Here is an 18309-nt window from a genome sequence, read left to right on the forward strand (position 1 = left end):
TGTGGGTCAGTGTATTATGAGGCCTGACACATTGAAACTGTCATTCAAACTGTAATTGAAATCTGGAAATAAATAACATTTATGGATTTAAAAAAAAAGTAAAGTTAAAATAAAATAAATATATTTGAATAGGCCTATGCTCTATTTCTAAGTCACTAATCCAATGTGATGTTTCTATTATTATTATTATTATTATTATTATTTGTAGCTACAAACCGTCTACTAAATAATGGCCTCAGGAGCGTATGTGCTTTGGGTGTCCCGAGTTCGAATCCTTCCTCATGGACCTTTCCCATACCCGTCCCCCTCTCTCTCTCTAAATATAAGGGGGGGGGGCATCGATGTTAACATTTGTTTGTTAAGTCTTGACTCCATCGGGTATTTTTGCAGTTTTGCCATTGTAGGTGCATGTCAAAAGAACAATACAACAAACGCTTCCGCGTCCCTGTTACCACGGAAACATTCTACCAATCACAGAAGCGAAGAAAACGTGGAAATTTTTAAACCAATCAAAACTGCTTTTACTGCAGCGTCTAGGCAGTTTGAAACAGTGCTTTTTAACAGTAGAGTGGGTAACTTAGTTGCAGATTGAAGGATTACGTTGTGTAATAGAGGAACAAAAATACCTTTAAAACACTCTCTGAGAAGGTAACGATCGTACTGTTTTATCTCTCTGCCGCACCTCACATGATGCTTTGCTTTAGCTTAGCAGATTTAGCCTAGGAACTCAGTAAGAGGCTAACACGGCGCTGTGAAGCTACATCAGGAACTTATTAAGTTTGCACTTTCGCTTCGGTTCTGGGACTGTTTATGTCTACCTGCATGACAACTGAGTATTTGACTTTATTATATGAACATTAGCAAACAAAAACTTTGCTAAGTTTCCTTACTTCGAGAAAATCACTGTGGAGAGAAATCACTGCTTCTGCTGCTCAAATGAACAAAAACGTTGTACTCTTCGTTAGATTTTCAACTAATGGTTCTATAAATACATTATTGGTAGTTTAGTAGTAGCATTTTGTATGTAAAAATTTTAGCTGATAAATAGAGTTGTCTTAATCAGTTTCTTTTTAAGTGTGTGTTTTAACAATGATAGCTTGGAGTTATATAAGATTAAACTGGGTTTGAAGTAGACTGGAAATAGCTGTCAAGCAATACAATTCTTGCAAGAATTGGTTCTTTTGGTCTATTTGAAATTAAATGAGTCATTGAAACATTGTTATATGTAACACATCCTGATTCATTCAGTATTTCAGATGTCATCAGATGAAGGGGAGCAAAACAGTCCAGTTTTACCAAGAGATTCAGACAGAGGCAGCTCAGTTTCCTCTGCGCTTCAGGTGAGCGGTCATATCCACCAGCACAAAAATCACTAAGGTATATGACTCTGATTTTCTGTCATTTCTGTCCTTTTCTTTCAAATTTTCAGGATGAGTATGAAGAACTTCTTCGATATGCTGTCGTGACTCCTAAATATGAACCGAGTTTCCCATCATCACAGCCGTTGAGCACAACTCAACTCTCCAAGAGTTTACAACGTACGACTAATAGAGAAACACCTGCGCAACGCACTGCAGGTAGACCCCTTGCTAACATTTAATGTAAATTTAGGAGATAATAATGCTATATAATTGCAAATTGCAAACACTAATGTTATAAGCAATTATATGGTTGAGAGGTCTGTAGAGGTAAAGCAGTGATTCTTGACTTGAGCAGTGATCTCAGCACACATCCAAAGGGGCTGTAAGAACAGCTAAAAATCAAGATTGAAGCTGTAAAAATTGCAGAAGTAATTTCTTAATTTCTTCCAATAAACAATTGCCATTTTTATTTAGTGACCAGAGCTCTATACTGAATTAGGGAATTGCAATTTGTAGACATGGAGAAGTTGTGGAAATGAATATAATCTTAAGTAAATTAAATGTTTTATAAAGCTCTAAAATGTTTTATCAGGTGGGAACTGATATTTGTGAGTTAAAAAAAACCTTGTTAATCGCATGTAAATGAGTCATGTAAATTTTCTGGTAATAAGTGTAAACCTTTTTTTGGAATTTAATTATTTTGATTACAAAACATAGTTATTTTACTACACTGCCACATAAAAATAAGCAGCTTTTTCATAATAGCAGAAGTATCAGAAATATTTTGTGAGGCTTTCAAATTTGCCTTTGACAATGGAAAGGGCCTTGTAGTCAAAAAGACTGAGAACCACTCTGTTTTATTTCAGATAATGAAGGACACTCAAACAATGGAGCTACGCCAACTCCGTCATTAGAAGAATCCAGACCACAAAGTCGCGCATCTGAGGGTAACGTCATGAAGCCATTTAAATTAGAATCTCTCAACCCTCTTGCTTTCAAATGCGTCGCATCCAATCTGAATCTAGAATTATGTGTTTTATAATATTGTTCTACTTCAGCTGAGAGCATGGCAGACAGGTCTGTGTCATCTGAGGAAAGATCAGCGAGGTCGCAGACTGGATCAGACAGATCAGGACAAAGCAGCCCTGATGCTCTGACCACCGTCACGACTGAGATGTTCATCTCAGAGGAGAACCTGAACAAGATGGAGAACATTTTGGACACCTGGAGCACAAACCTTAAGGTTTGCTTTGCAGTTATGTATTGTAAGTAGCAGAGTTATAATTAACTAAAACTAAAACCATAAAAAACAAACGGTAATTGAAATACAAAAAAATCATCCATTTGTAAAGGCAGCATTTTCATTTAGTTTAACTTGATGTACTAAAATGACTAAACTAAACTAAAATTAAAAGAAATATATAGGCATATTTAAAAAAGAAATTCTAAAAACAACAATATTACTAAAAATTAAAATAAAAAACTTCAAATATTAATAAACATTGTGTGATATTAAAATCACACTGATAAATAATGTTTTTCTTCATACTGTAATGCATTATAGGAACTGTTTCTTGGTCTGTGTACAGAGTAATGTGATGATGGAGCTGAGGAAATGGAAACTGGCCTTTGTGGAGCAGCACAGACTGGAGCTTAAGAAGGAGAGGGAGAAACATGCAGCCCATATGGCTGCTGTAAATGCTGAGATGGATAGTTTCAAAGACCTGCTCAACACATACAAGATCTCTAACCAGAGAAAAGATGAGGTGCACACAGATATTGATCCTGTAGTATGATGCTAGTAAACATTTGCTAAATTTACAGCGATATTAGTATTGAATATAAAGCTTTGAAATTCGGTGTATGGGGTGCAAAATGCGGCTCTGTGTCAGTTTTTAACAGGCTGCAAGTCTCTGTTTTCCAGTCTGTCATCACCTCCTTGGTCTTTGCCATCTGCAGGTGATCGTGAATCTGATCAGGGCGGTTGACAGGCAGAGGGAGAAGCTGGAGCTGATGAGGAGCTTCACCCAGTGGAGAATACAGCAGTGTGCTGCCAGAGAGGAGGTGAGACGGGGCAGCTCAGACTGACAGCACACACACACGGCAGATGTTTTTCAGACAGTGTTGTTTACTCATGTCAGATTGATACTTCAGACAGCCTTGTGTTTTGTATTCATTTTCTTTCCTTGGAGAAAATGCAGTTTCACAGGCTATCTGCGTTTAAAAGGATAGTTCTGAAATGTTACTAACAATATATTTCTGCCTCATCATTTGACCAAAATCCACATTGGATCGCAGTCAGAAGTTACTACAAACACTCAGTGGTGATTGATAGTGACTTTTAAGTGTAGTATTAACCTCATTAATTGTCATGTGTGAAGCTATAATTTTTCTGTTACCCATATATTTCATGATGTATTTTATCAAAAGAAATGGCATAAGTTCATAAGAATATGTTTTGTTTTCTAAAAAGATTTGTAATTATAGCAATACAATTTATAGAGGGATGTGGGTGAGTAAGCCAGAGTAAAATGCCACAACTTCCATAATGTCACAATGCGACACATTGGTGTTGTGATAAACTTTTCTTCTCACAAAATCAATGTAATGACAATATTTCCATTTGTTGAATGGAAGCTTTTCCATATTCCAAGCTTACCCGCTGCTCTGGTGACTACAAAATTATAGAAATAAATCTAGGAATTATTGGATTGTTGGACTTCAGTAGAGGTTGAGGCATCAAAATTAACCAGGTAACTAGCTGTTTATGGATGGTAACTGAAATATTATTACTGAAATCGTATTAGTAATTAGTTGCACTACTAGTTACTGCACAAAAAATCTATTTGTGTTTTGGTTTATCTTCAAAGTTGAAAGTTTTGTGTTTTTCTTTTTATACATGCACACTACATTTTAAAATATATAAAATAGAAAACATATTTCACAATATTACTGTTTTATTGCATTTTTATCAAATAATTAAGCCTAAGACTTCTTTTAAAACATTTACTTTTTTAATAAAATCTAAATAATGGATTTGTGTGTTTCAGGCTCAGGGGGGCAGACTGGCGGAGCAGCACTATCATTTGCAGCTCAAGAGGAAGGTGTGGGTAGGCTGGCACTCGCTCATCCAGAACAGGTGGCGGGAGCGTGTGGAGAGAGCATGTTGTGCCAGAGCAGAGGATGTCTGCATGCAGCTCTCTACAGACTACGAGGCCAAGATGGCACAGGTGATTGGAGCCCATACCGCAATTTTACTGAAAGTGTGAGTGATTCCATGTTTAATAAGTTACTGGGTTTAGACATAACATGAACGTTTTGTGATTGCGTTTGTCAGCATGTAGAGGATCTGCAGAAAGCTCAAGCTGAAATCCACAGACTGTACACAGAGCGAGATCGGTATGAGGACTCTATGAAGAAAGCTTTCATGCGTGGGGTCTGTGCGCTCAACATCGAGGCCCTTAGCATGTTCAACACTGGAGAAGTTGGTAGACTGGACTGTGGTAAGATGATAGATGGGTTCAGCTCAATTACAGTGGAAAACAAATGTTAAAGGTTGAAGTGTCAATTTATATTTTTCTGTGTTAAAATACTTACTCCAGGGTGTGCAGACAATAAGCCAGCCATTCATAGGTTTTGGCTAAACAAACAGCAGAAGGACAGAGTTTAGGAAACTTGTTTGTTTAAAAAAAATGCCGTGACTTCTGTGTGAGCTGTGCCTTTTTGCTCATTGCTGCACTGTTGATATCAGATAATGGACCTTTTTTGCCTGTGAAAATTGTGACTATTCTTTTATTTATTTTTGAGGCAATGAGAATCAGAGAGAGAGTGTGAGAGAATTTGATATTAGTAGAATGAAATCGTATCTGAAACAATCATTCAAATTAAGGCAGGGCTGTTAATATCTTCATGTACATGGTACCATATTCTTTTTTTATTTTGCTAAATAATTTCCAAAGATCAAATCTTATGCAGTATCATGACTCTAGCCTTCATTTATTATTATTATTTTTTCTTTGTAAATGCTCCACCTTCAGGGGATGAGCCAAGCACCAGCTCAATGGCCAATCACCCTCCATGGACTGTCTCATCATCACGCCTCAGTCCAATTGTGATGGAGAGTCCAGTACATCTGGGCCCCTCCCACAGCATTACAGAGGATGTAGAGGCGGTAAGACATGCTAGACACAATGCTTTGAACCCAGCAGTCATATTTAGATCTATTGTTTTCATATTGATATACACTGTGTATGCAATGCTCTTCATTTCAGTATCAAGCTTTATGGAACATCATTACGAGATTGTATTGTTTTCTTTTTAGTGTATTTACTGATGCCCTTTAGTTGTCAAGTTAACCTCAATTACTTCATTTAGGATAAATGCTTGTTTAGCATTTTTTGTTTTTATTTCCTAGAAAATGTTACATGACAGTCTAATCAGTCAGAAGAAATGTTTTTAAATTCTTGTTTTTATTTATCTCTCTCTTCAGGAACATTTTGTCTCTCAGCCTGGCACAAGTACAGGCCCAAGAGCAGAAACTTTTTTCTCAACCACGGTGGTGAATTCTTCTGGACCACCAGGGGGCAGTACGAGCTCTTTCAGACAGGTACCCAGTTCACTGCAAGTATATTTATAACATCAACCCTCTGAATCGGTTTCTAACCTGCCTTTTCAAAATGTTTGTGATTACATTTATATATTTGCGTAACGAATGTTCTGAAAACTGCATGCTTTTAATGGCACTACTGTTCTCTTCTTTAGGCGAGCACACGGATAGTAACAGCTGGCAAGCAAAAAGCCTCCAAGACAGTGACCGCTCGTTTGACGGGACGGCCAGAGCATAACCGGACGGGCCGCCCCCCTGCAGCTCTGCATGTCATGGGTGTGGCTCCTCCCATGAGTTCAGTTGTTGTAGAAAGACACCACCCTGTCACTCAGGTATCAAGAAACATCCCTACAAATGTCGAAGTACATGAGATGATATCAAAACACACAAATTGCTCATTCAATTTCCTTTTTTTTCACCATTTACAGCTGACTGTTGGTCAGGCAACAGCAGCTAAATTCCCTCGCTCTGCTCTTCAGAGTCAGACTGTCTCCAGTAGCAAGAGCTCCTCCAGCCAACCCAGAGGCCCCTCCTCCTCCACCTTTCACATCCACTCCATCAAAGTTGTGGACTAACGCACACACGCACGCACTCACTCACTCGTTCATTTATCTGTCAGGTCTTAGAGTCTGGATATTGTAACTCAATAGTATTTGATTTGTTAAGAGTCTTTGAATTAGATTAATACATTTTTAGTACTAAATGTAATTTATTTTTTCATAACAATAAATGAAGGTAAGTTGTTTTATACTGAAATTGCCAAGATTTTAATTCAAGAATCATTATTTATTACATGATGTGGTTTCTTTAATTTATTAAAGTTGTTTGTCACCATTTACTTTATAATGTTTTACAAAGTCAATCAAAATCTGCAACACTTTTCTGATTCACTGTTTCAGATCAGTTAGCTACTGTATTAGTTTGTACTGTACCTTAATCCACAGGTGGTACTAAAGTTAATTGTTGGATCAATTAGAAATTAAAGTGCTATTTTTAGTTCATAGCAGTCTTTGTAGCATCTTGAATTCATGAAACTGTTCATTTCCGTGTATCAGTGTTTGTTCTTTCCATTCTTATTTTTTCTGGGAATGAGAAAAACTGTATAGAATGAGATTATTTTGTTCCTTGCTAATTTTATTGTGAGGGACATTATAAAAGACTGTGAAAGCATAAATGTATAGTTCATAAGAAGTTGCAAAGCCATATTGCTTTTTGTATTAGCAACCCAATAGTTCGCCCAAAAATTAAAATTCTGCCATTAATTACCCTCATGTCGTTCCAAACCAGTAAGACCTTTCATCTTTAGAACACAAATTAAGATATTTTTGATGAAATCCGAGAGCTCTCTGACCCTCCATAGAGAGCAATGCAGCTGAAATGTTCCCAGAAAATGAATTTGTGTTCTGGAGATTAACAAAGATCTTACGGGGATGAGTAATTATGACAGAATTAATAAGGGCCTTAATCAGCGTCACTGATTCAAATTTATCTGTAACATATTTTATAGATTTGTGTGATTTTCTTATATGTAATTTTGAAATAATTTTACCATAATTTTAAGCAGTGAAGAAATAAATGTGCATGATAGTAAAACAGATTTTAGTCTGAATAAAAATAACATTTTTATTAATAAATACATTACTGTTCAAAAGTTTGGGGTTGGTATAATTTTTGAATGCTTTTAAAATAACTTTTCTATTTTAAAAGTACTATTTAAAAAAAATAATAATCTTATTGACCCAAACTTTTAACACGGCTATGTACATTTTAGAATGAAATTAGTCTTAACTTTTAGTTTTTGGTTTATTTTGAAGTCTTCCTAAATGCAAACATCTGATCCTAAAGCATCTTGTGTGACCTGTCCACTGCTCCTCGATGGCAGCCACCTGATCATCAGTGAACTCCCAGAACTCCGTCAACTTCTTCCAGTCACTTGAGGTGTTTGTATGCGAGGTCCCATATTATATCACACACCGGCTTCGTGTCAGGAGAGTGATCTAATTGAAACGTCAGCGGTGATTCGCTGTGAAGGCTCTCAATAGCATCTGTATTAGTCTGAAAGGTAAACAAATAACATCCAGCTCTGAGAAAGGCCAGATTTGCCAGAAGCCAGGTGCTGAAATTAGCACATGTATATTTACAGCACAATGAATATCATGTTCGCTGTTATTCAGAATGATCATTTTTGACATATGCAACCCTTGTGCAAATAAATGTGCTGTGGTGACCTTTCTGAATTGAATTATACATGTTTTAATACTGTATTACACCCCCTGCACCGGGTTTAATAGAAAATGACAGAGGTTATAGCAGGCCGTGATGTTTGGTGGGAGGAAAATGTGCTACCCACTCTTTTACAAAACATTTATTTCATGGTCTGCTTTGACCCACATCGGAAATCTGTATGCCTACCATTAGAAAATCGTGCTTCCATCTGAAATCTCTCTCAGCTTTGATGATCATGTCCACAATAATCACCATATTTCCCCTCACCGCCACTCCAAGAGCTGTTTTATTTTGCTGTGAAAGAAAATAAAAAGTACCAAAATAAATTCTTCCAAATGGCCTATTTCTCTACGGTCTTTTACAAGCGTTATCAGGCAGTGTAAAATGTCACACCCTGTCCTGAATCTCCAGATCCACCCCAGCTTTCAGAATCATCTCCACCACATCCACCTTCCCCATCTCACCCCTACAGAAAGGAAGTGTTATCAATTTCTGGAGAAGTTACAATCAGAAATATGACGTTCACAATCATATAAAATCACTGATAAATTCTTCTGTTAAAATGTATAAAATATTATTTTAAGTATTAACAGTAACTTTGAAAAAAGTTTGGCGTTTTTTTTTTTTTTTTACACTATCATACTAACATACTTCTTATGTATTGTTAAATGTGTCTTATGCTTATGCTTGTCTTATTGATATTAATGTATCATTTACAGATTGGCCTCATTCACTTCCATTGTAAGTACCTTCATGTAAGTGACATGGAAATCCTGGTACACATGCTGTTGATTGTGATTAACTTTTAGTGGACAGTCAATATACCTCTAAATTGGTTGAAAAATGAATGGTAGACGGGCATCAATCTTTACAAGTCTTATATGAACTCATTCAAAATATAGAGGCTATTTTACAGTAACTACAATTTGCTTGACAATTATTAACACATGAACAGTACTGAGGAATCATCATAACCATAAGATGTATGAAATATCATTAGCAGAATCAAGGATGAAAATCTATACTCACACATTTCCTTACTGTCATAACCACCATCTTCTGCAATGTCCTTTGGCAGTATAAATTCAGTGAAACCTTTGACATGGTCTGATTTTAACCATGTTTTGGGATGAAGGTTCTCCTTTTTCCAAACAGGCTGCTTCAGTATGCAGTCTTTTATAGCTTGAGCTTTCGTCTCCATAGTGTACTGGTCGCATAGCTCTTTGAGTTGGAGACTTGTATTCTGTAAAATGCACCAGGTGGATGGTTTTGTTTGCACTCAGAGCTCACACCCAGAGTACATACAATTAAAAGGCTTCAAGCTCGGATTGTGTTCTGTGCAGATATAAGGAACGAGTTTTAAGGTTATTATGCATGTATACACTACCATTCAAAAGTTTGGGTCAACATGATTTTTCTTCCCTAATTTGAATACATTTATTTAGCAAGGATTCAATTAATTGAATAAATTAATCTATATACATTTACAGATTATTTTTATTTCAAAATAAATGCTGCCATTTCAAGTTTCTGTTCATCAAAGAATCCTGGGGGGAAAAAATGTATGTCACAGCGCAACTGTTCTTAACATTGATAATAATAAATCCTTCTTGAGTACCAAATTAGCATATTAGAATGATTTCTGAAAGTTCATGCGATACTGAAGACTTAAAGTTAATTTTTCTAAACTAACTGTATTTTTAATGAAGTCTTGGTGAACATTAGAGACTTCTGTCAAAAACATTTAATAATTCCTACTGAACATTTGAATGGAAGTGTACTTTAATGATATAAATAACATCCTAGCATTTAAATAACAACAAGAGTAAAGATGTTTAAATTGTTTCCAAAAGATTAAGAACCTGATATATTTCCATACAGAAATGAGATTAATATAGCAATGTTTTTGTTCACATTTATTTTTGGTGAAAATGATATATATACTGTACATGCAGCATTATAAAAATGTATCAGTTATGATACTTGTATACATTTATTACTTGGATGGTAAGCCTTATGTCATGGTTTATAAAGTGCTTTACAATATCCATACAAAATTAAATGCTAATTTCTATTTATGCATAGAATAAAATAATTTAAAAATATTTTAGCTTCATCTTCACTTATATATAAATATACACGTCACATTAATCTGTAAATAGCGTCTATCGCTATTTACACTTAGTGTAAATAGCCGCTGCCTATATTTTATAGATATTATATAAAGATTTTATTTTTTAAAAGTTAATGTAACATTGACAAATAAACTTAACATTTATTTTGAAATGGCACATTAAATTGATTAAAAGTGACAGTAAAGACTTTTATAGGTCTAATGTTACAAAAAATAAATTATATTTCATATAAACGCAATTCATTTGAACTTTCTGTTCATCAAAAAATCCCTGAAAAAAATGTATCACAGTTTCCACAAAAGTATTAAGCAGTTTTGTTTTCAAGATTGATAAGAAAATTGGATGAGCAAATAAGCATATCAGATATTTCAAAATATGATCAAATAGAAAACAGTTATTTTAAATTTATTGTAACTACAGTTTTTGCTGTATTTTTTTAATTAATGCATCCTTGGTGATATACACATCTATATGTATACACACTAATATTTCAAAGAAATAATGGATAACAACTTCGAGAATAACATGGTGTAATATATACCCATGAGTCTCAGCTTTAGTGGCTGAGGGCTGACACTGTCAATCTCAACTTTGAGAAGATCCTTAGCAGCAGCAAAGATCTCCTCCTCAGTGCAGACAGTGTACTGCAGTGTAAACGCCCTGGCCTTTACTTCAAATTTGACATTCTTCAGCTTCAAAGTAACAGTTTTGCCCTATAGTACAAATGCATTCCATCTTATCAATGAGAGACCCAATTTTCTACATGTTTACATATATACTAATTGTGTATGGAGATCATTTGACATGTTTCTGCACATAATAAACTACGTGGAAATCATTCAGGGTGTTATACAGTTATGTTTAAATCATCCAATAAGTAGGGAAGCGAAACAATTGAGGAGATGTCCCTATACAACACAAATATATAATATACTTCATACATATAATATAACTCCCAAACAACATCTGCAAAAGCAACTCTAGTGCATGATAATGATGTTGATTTATCAATCAAAAGATACATAGTTCAGAGTGATATGCAAGTTTCTAACACTCGATTTAAAAATGAGAGAAGCTACTTTTGCTCTGAAGCCCAGGTACCTTGAGGCCCTCCCGCTGAAGGTCCTGTGCTAAGTCATGACAGAGATCCCTGCACAGGGAATACTGCTCCTCTGCATCACTCATCTCCCCAAACGTCCTAAAAGAAAGAGTGAATAGAAATAGCACAAATAAATTGAGAGAATGAGGAAACAGAATGTTGATTTCAAGCTTGCAGGAATGTTTGGATCTGAAACAATTGGTGAAGACTGGAGAAAACTTTGAGCAGATTGCCTCTCAGTGCTCATGCTTTTTCTTTCTGAGTCCCTGAAACAAATTATAATTTTTTTCCTGTGAATTTCTTACTCTGAATCCAAAAAACTACTACGCAAAAATGTGATACTGTAACACTGAAAAAAACCCCACACCTCTCCATACATGTAGAGCCCAAACCCAAAGATATATGAAGGAAATTATGCCAGGAAGTTCCCGAAAAATATAGATAGTAGCGCCATCTGCTGGCCCAGTTGGTCACAGTTGACAATACCCAAAGCAGCCAGCATCTTCTCAGTAACCTTTCCAACACCTGGAAGAAATATACTACAATAATATCAGGCCACATTAATGAGCTATAAGACTGTTATAGATAAACAGTTAAGACGGACCTTTCTGACAGGAAGGTCTTTTATAAACTCCATCACAACTTGTCTCTCAGGAGGAATTCGGTATTGTCCATTAGGCTTGTTCTTATCACTGCATACTTTTGCTAGCATCATGTTTGGGGCAATGCCTATAAGAGAGATAAAACAAGGAAAAACATACTCTATATTTCTTACATAATGAGTAAAGACTGTATGTGCTTATATTTGCAATTTAAGTGTAAATAACTAAACCATCCAGTCTCTCACCTGCACTGGCAGTGAGAGATGTTTTCTGCTGAATACGGAAGCGCATCTCCCTCACAGCCTACTCTGCACTCGTCCCAAACACCTCTGCTTTCCTATCAGCCCAGTGAGAGAGGGTGAGGAGCTGGGACTGTCCTCGAACAGCACAGGAGACAGTTCATCTCTCTCTGATTCAGCTGCAGATCTGTCTGCATCATTTCCTTTAAAAGAACAGAACAAAGAACATTAATCAAATTATTATAATCACTCATAAAACAAACAAACAAAAAAAAAACAGACTTTCATTCTTTCACAAAGGAGAAATAAGTCAAAATCTGACCTCTTTTTAAACCTAGCCCAGAGATTTTTAATCTTTTAGATGTTATGGACCCCCAAATATTATCATCCTTGTGCGAGGGACCTCGTTATAAAATTTAAAAGGCAGCTATATATTTATAGATAAATGTGAGTCAAATATTATTTGGAAAATAATTAGTTTATAAATCTCTACTTTCTATAGTACTGTAAAATATATTTTATTTATTTAAATACAATATTCGCATCTGACGTATGTACTGAAGATTAAAAACAACTTTGAGAAGATTATCTCTCAATGCTCAAGCTTTGTACGATTTATGTATTATTTTTTTATTAATTTAAATACATTTTCTATTTTTTTTCACCTTTTTTAATTGATTGTAGTATATTTATTCATATTAATATATTATTTTAATATTTATTTATATTACTACATATTTATATTTATTTATTTTTCTACACAGTTCATCTCTAAACTTTTCCTCAGCACAGACCCCTTTACCTTGATCCTGCCAAAGGCCAGGAGGCTGAAAAACACCTCACACTGGAGTGCGCTTCGCTGATGCGTTCAAACTCATCAACTCATGGTGAGCACTTTCAATCTTCATCTAATTTTATGGAGTTATATAATCTGTATAATTATGTAACTTCATATATGACATGAGTTTAGACTTTGTAACTAATTGCTATTTTCTCTTGTTCAATCAGAGTCACAATGGCCAGCATCAGGTCCATCATCATCATCAACAACACCACCAGCTGAAAGCCAGGACTGTTTATGGGAACTTTTTGATAATCGTGTACGTGAATCCCACACGACATGCAGTGCTACAGCTGATGCCACAGTGGAAGTAAAAAAGTACCTCACAGATGCATTTCTGCCCAGAATGGAAGATCCCCTAAAGTACTGGAAGGAGAGAGCAGTTATTTTTCCTACTCTGTACGTTCTAGCTAAAAAGTATCTGTGCATGCCAGCGACAAGTGTCCCTTGTGAGAGGATTTTTTCAAAGGCTGGACAAATTCTATGTAAAAAAAGAAGTAGGCTAAGTTCATCAACAGCAGAACAATTAATATTTTTAAATAAAAATCTCAATATTTAAAAAAAAGGAACACATTGTGGCTTGATGTATTTTATTGTCTATTTGTCATTACCAAAGTAACACTTATTCACAAAGTGTTCATTCAGATGTCAATCCGATGTTTCAAAACTTTACAAGATAAGAACAACAAAAACACACATTTTAATTGTTTATTATAATTTTGTAAAAATGACTGCTTCACCCAGAATTTGAACCCACAATGACATCATTACAATCGAGCACACTAACCACTCCCCCATATCTCCTAGTGGCTCTATAGACACAACATACATCATTACAATTCATCAATTCGCTCAATTGTTTCTTTATCGACGCTGTTTCAGAGCAATACTTGAAAATGCCCACTAGGTGTCACTGTAGAGACAGGTATCGAAACGATAAACGGTAAACTTAAGTTAAGTCAAGTCAAGTTAACTTAATACCAAAATCACAGACACCTCACTTGGTTTTTAAAGCACGGAGAAGTTGTCACAAGTCTATATCTTACTAGCCTGCTTTCTGACAAGAATCATGGTTGTCTTACATAATGATCGTTGTCATTATATTAAATGTTATAAATGTACAAAACCTATTAATTACAATGGTTTTATAGTTTTATCTGTTTCATGAGTTGTTGTAGCCTGTTTCAATAAAAATAAAAAAAGCCCCATAGACTCTAGTGCGACAAAACTGGGTCATGTAGGCCTATGCTATAATTATTCATTTATTTATTTTGTGGTCGACTTTATGATATGTTATGTCTATACAAAAATAAATAAAAAATAACACCTTTTTTAAAAAAATAACCCATATTCTTCAGTGACAAGTAGTTCCTATATAAATAAGGTTATTTTTAACGCTGTTACAGAGGTCAGAAAACTCAACTAAAATTTTTGTAACACGTGATCTTAGTTTCGTTTTTGGCTGGTGGCCAATGTCGAGAAATGACCTCAAGTTTGGTCTCGCGAGAGTTCATTATGACATTTTATTTATAGAGAGTAATTTACAAACTGTGTTTTGCGCCCTTGCCTTGAATGGCATGTCGGGAAGAGGACACAATTTGTTGTGTTTGTCTGAAGCGGTTTGAAGTCCAAAATTGTGATCTTAACTCCATCCGTAGGACTCTCGCGATATTTTGAGACGGCCATCACTTCCTTTTCAGTAAACGAGTGGGGTAAAGTGAGAGGCGAAAGAGGATCTGTATCGGCGACTGACTGTTATATAACTCTTACAAATGAGATTCATGCGTAAAAAAATAGTAAGAACAGTGCTGTGACATATTTATTGGGTTTAACAAATATGTTTGTGTTTTAATTTTATGGCGCGAGTCTCTTATAACGTTAACTGGATATATTACGCAACATTTAGGTTACTGTTTATCGTAAGAGGAACTGACGTGTTTCCTCAAGAAAGCCAGGTAATTTAGATGGTGAAAGATATGGATTAAAAATCGACGAAATGATCCGCCACATTTGCGTAGGGGTGGTTTTGACGCTGTTAATCAACACAGGTAAGAACACAAAAGGCATGAAGCGTGGAACTGCATTAACTGTACTATTTAAATCATTACTTTCATATCCATAACACAGAATACCGCCTGTCTGTTTATTTCAGAGGGGACGTTCTGCTTAAATCCGCCTCAGGATGTCAAAATAGTCCGATCAAATCTGCAGTGGAAGAAGCCTCCAGACAATGATGACAGTTTGCTGTATTCACTGCAGTATAAACCTGGCTCGTAAGCATGCTGTGTTAAAGGGATAGTTCCACTAAAATAATATTAATTCTGTCATTATTTACTCACCCTCATGTTTTTAGCATACCCTTATGATGTTCTTTCTGACACTATGGCACTTTTTTCACACAGTGCAAATGAATGGTGACTGAGGCCATCATAAAACATAATCTCATCATAACCTAACAAAACATCCTCTCTACTGTTACTTTGATTTTAGCAAAACAGACGATGAATGGTACAATGTGACGAGCCATAACAGAACCGAATTAAGATTTCAAATCACTCCTGCGTTTTATGGAGCAGTGTTTCGAGTGCGTTCAGAGAAAGGAAACAGTGTGTCGGAATGGCAGTATTCAAAACCAGTCCAGTGTGTAAATGGTAAGGAGTGCTTTATGTGGATATATATACCATCCATTTTAAGTTTAAAATGTTTGTTTATCAATTCTAATATGTAGCATAACTTATGTGCACGTTCACACATTCATATATTTCTTTGTTCATCCTATTTCACAGCTAACTCCTGTGCTCCTGTGTTGAAACTGTCTGTGAAACCCAACATGGTTTATGCGACTATGGCACATATGGACGAGAGCTTAGAGAAAGAAGATGGAGAAAATGTTGAATTTAATGTATCATTCTGGAAAGTGAATAATGGAGGATACTCAAAGGTCTTTTGCATCCTTCACACACAAAAAGTCATGTAAACTTATCAATTCACTATATTTCTGTTAGAGGACTATTGTAAAGCTGACTAAGAGTTTTCGATCCTTCAGGTAGATTTTATGATTACAAAAAACAAGTATGAAGCCATTTTTACTCTGGAATCAGGGCAAAACTACTGTTTCCAGGCTCAGTATTTGCTCTACGAAAAGCCTTATGGGAATGTTAGCAACCAAATTTGTGCAATCATCCCAGAAACATGTAAGTCATATTCACTTATTTATTTACAAACTTTAACAGTATGATACACTTTGTTTGTGATTAAACCCACCAGATAATAGTCAACTTTTAATCAGATGCTGAAATGAATTGCATGCTGCAATAAATTACAAATTTTGCTGACATGCTTTAATTGGTTTAACTAATAGTTAATAATGCCTTCTGTTCTTTCATTTTTTTCCTGTGTAGCTGAAACGATAAAGAGACGTGCTTTACTCTATAGTATAATAACTTCATTTCTTGTTACGGCCATGTGTGGAGTCTGCATTTTTCTGCTTTTTAAACACCGCAAAAAGGTCAAACAGTTGTTAGAACCATTTCATTGGAACATTCCTCACCATTATCTAGAGGTACACATCCATATTTTCGAATGATCATTTCACTGAGATGAAGTATAATAAGATAAAGTAATTAAAACAGTGTACTACTTTGATGTGCAAGTTGTCAGATTTGTTTGAGTACTTTAAAGTCCTGCTACCATGCATCATCTAGAGCCAGATGTGAAAGAAGATATTATTATTATTATTATTAAGAGTTATATTTTATCTCCCTGTATGTAGTTTTTTAGGTGTGGGGAGTTGCCTCTTCAAGGAATTCCAAGTCCCAGCAGTCAAAGTTTGCAGTCATATGACATGATCACAGTAATAGAGAACAGCCATGTGGAGCAGAAAGGCCAAGAAGAGGAACAAGAAAAAATCATTTTAACTTAACGATTGCGTGCATATTTATGCATATTCTTAGTTTATTTACTTTTTTTGGCAAATAATATACTTTGCACTTCACTAACAAACTGCTTACAAATTCAGATCTGTCCTGTGTAAACATAGATTTTTGTTTAATAGTGGTTCAGCATCATCATTCAGGAAGACATTGATATGAGCAATAGGGTTTATATATTGTTTGGGTATGTAAGGTATATTATTACTTGGTGTCGTTTTTTACACTTATTTCAGCCATTTGTGTTAGATTAGATAGCAGATTTCGACATTTCTAGCTCTATTAACACTAAATATGAAAATCATTGTTTTTTGCACCAGTTTTAGGACAATGTAATCACCATCTACATCTCATCTGCATAATTATGGGGAAAGCATTTCCAAACAGGGATTGGCCACTCCATTCTATCTTCTGATATTCCTTCCCTGTTAAACCTCAACTCTTGTTACAACACGAGCTCAGTTTTTGGTATTAAGTATTGAATTGCCTTAATATTTTTTAAAATTGCTTCTTATAGCAGTATACGGTTGGTCTTGTCTTCCCCACTTCTTGTATATTTATATATTTTCTATTTCCTTGTTTTGTGTGTGAAAATTATTTGGTTGCCATAATTTCAAAAATATAACAGCATAGCATTTCATGTAACAAATACAGTTTTCTTCGCTGTATGAATTCTTTATGGAGGAAAGGAAGATCTTTGAAAAGTGGCATTATCTTAAGAAGTAGAGTCTGTGTCAGAGCTTATTTTAATTACATGTTTTTGGGTTGCTTTTTGTAAAATGTTCAGCTTGTTTGTATGTTTATGTTCTTGTAGAAAAAATATGAAAGCCTTAAATTGTCATAGTGTCCAAAATTATTAGTTGTGGTCAATATTTGTTTACACTGTAAGATGCACTTGTCAAATAATTGTGGCGTTGAATGTAGGCCTATGTGGTTTGATCACTGAAATCAATGAAAAAAGTATTTGAGATTTGAAACTACTGCTAATTGAGAAAAAGTACTTGCTTTGTTTTTGTTTTAATCCAGAGATCAGGCATTTGTCTTTGCACAACTGTGAATGACTAAATGTTTGTTTGCTTTTCATGTTTTAATGAATACAGGTTTTGTATAAACTTGTATAAACGATGTGCAAGTTTCATAATTGTGAAAAACGGTGATGGAAATTAAAAAAAAAAGAAAAGAAGAAAAAACGGTTTTCTTTCCTTTGATTATTTAGATAAGGGTATACATTATCCTCATTACACGATTTGTATCGTGCAGATTTTACCTGG

At 35.1% G+C, this 18309-nt stretch overlaps 2 protein-coding genes and 1 pseudogene across 4 annotated transcripts; 2 read left to right on the plus strand and 1 right to left on the minus strand.

Moving 5' to 3' along the window:
• Positions 1–492: 492 nt before the first annotated feature.
• LOC306871080 (centrosomal protein POC5-like) lies at positions 493–6968 on the plus strand. 2 transcript variants are annotated; one of them, XM_079418770.1, is made up of 13 exons: positions 493–648; positions 1249–1340; positions 1430–1577; positions 2228–2308; positions 2420–2604; positions 2951–3127; positions 3321–3425; positions 4412–4591; positions 4699–4864; positions 5399–5532; positions 5851–5967; positions 6123–6299; positions 6396–6968. In XM_079418770.1, exons 2-13 carry the CDS (start codon positions 1257–1259, stop codon positions 6540–6542), a joined length of 1701 nt encoding a protein of 566 aa, XP_079274896.1. In that variant the 5' UTR covers positions 493–648; positions 1249–1256; the 3' UTR covers positions 6543–6968. The 2 variants fall into 2 exon arrangements, with proteins under 2 accessions (XP_079274896.1, XP_079274897.1); XM_079418771.1 differs by having other exon boundaries at positions 566–648; positions 1257–1340.
• A 1612-nt stretch (positions 6969–8580) lies between these two features.
• On the minus strand, positions 8581–13390 carry LOC306870742 (DNA polymerase kappa-like; annotated as a pseudogene). Its single transcript has 9 exons — positions 13249–13390; positions 12275–12471; positions 12028–12156; positions 11795–11952; positions 11661–11693; positions 11430–11526; positions 10870–11041; positions 9225–9414; positions 8581–8659 (listed from the first exon to the last, which is right to left on the minus strand). The product of its transcript is annotated as a DNA polymerase kappa-like (transcript).
• Positions 13391–14624: 1234 nt separating this feature from the next.
• Positions 14625–17374, plus strand: LOC306871745 (interferon gamma receptor 2-like). Its single transcript, XM_079419876.1, has 8 exons — positions 14625–14905; positions 15016–15157; positions 15262–15382; positions 15600–15760; positions 15896–16050; positions 16156–16303; positions 16511–16671; positions 16882–17374. The coding sequence occupies exons 2-8, from the start codon at positions 15106–15108 to the stop codon at positions 17029–17031; spliced, it is 948 nt and encodes a 315-aa protein (XP_079276002.1). The 5' UTR covers positions 14625–14905; positions 15016–15105; the 3' UTR covers positions 17032–17374.
• Positions 17375–18309: the final 935 nt, after the last annotated feature.

This window comes from Barbus barbus (genome assembly GCF_936440315.1).
Source record: "Barbus barbus genome assembly, chromosome: 6".
NCBI classification, from domain to species: Eukaryota; Metazoa; Chordata; class Actinopteri; order Cypriniformes; family Cyprinidae; genus Barbus; species Barbus barbus.

Coding starts and splice junctions, on each gene's coding strand:
- LOC306871745 (XM_079419876.1), top strand. CDS start 15,106: ATGATCCGCCACATTTGCGTAGGGGTGGTTTTGACGCTGTTAATCAAC. Junction 15,158..15,261: donor GACGCTGTTAATCAACACAG/GTAAGAACACAA, acceptor TGTTTATTTCAG/AGGGGACGTTCTGCTTAAAT. Junction 15,761..15,895: donor ACCAGTCCAGTGTGTAAATG/GTAAGGAGTGCT, acceptor CCTATTTCACAG/CTAACTCCTGTGCTCCTGTG.
- LOC306871080 (XM_079418770.1), top strand. CDS start 1,257: ATGTCATCAGATGAAGGGGAGCAAAACAGTCCAGTTTTACCAAGAGAT. Junction 3,426..4,411: donor AGTGTGCTGCCAGAGAGGAG/GTGAGACGGGGC, acceptor TGTGTGTTTCAG/GCTCAGGGGGGCAGACTGGC. Junction 6,300..6,395: donor GACACCACCCTGTCACTCAG/GTATCAAGAAAC, acceptor CACCATTTACAG/CTGACTGTTGGTCAGGCAAC.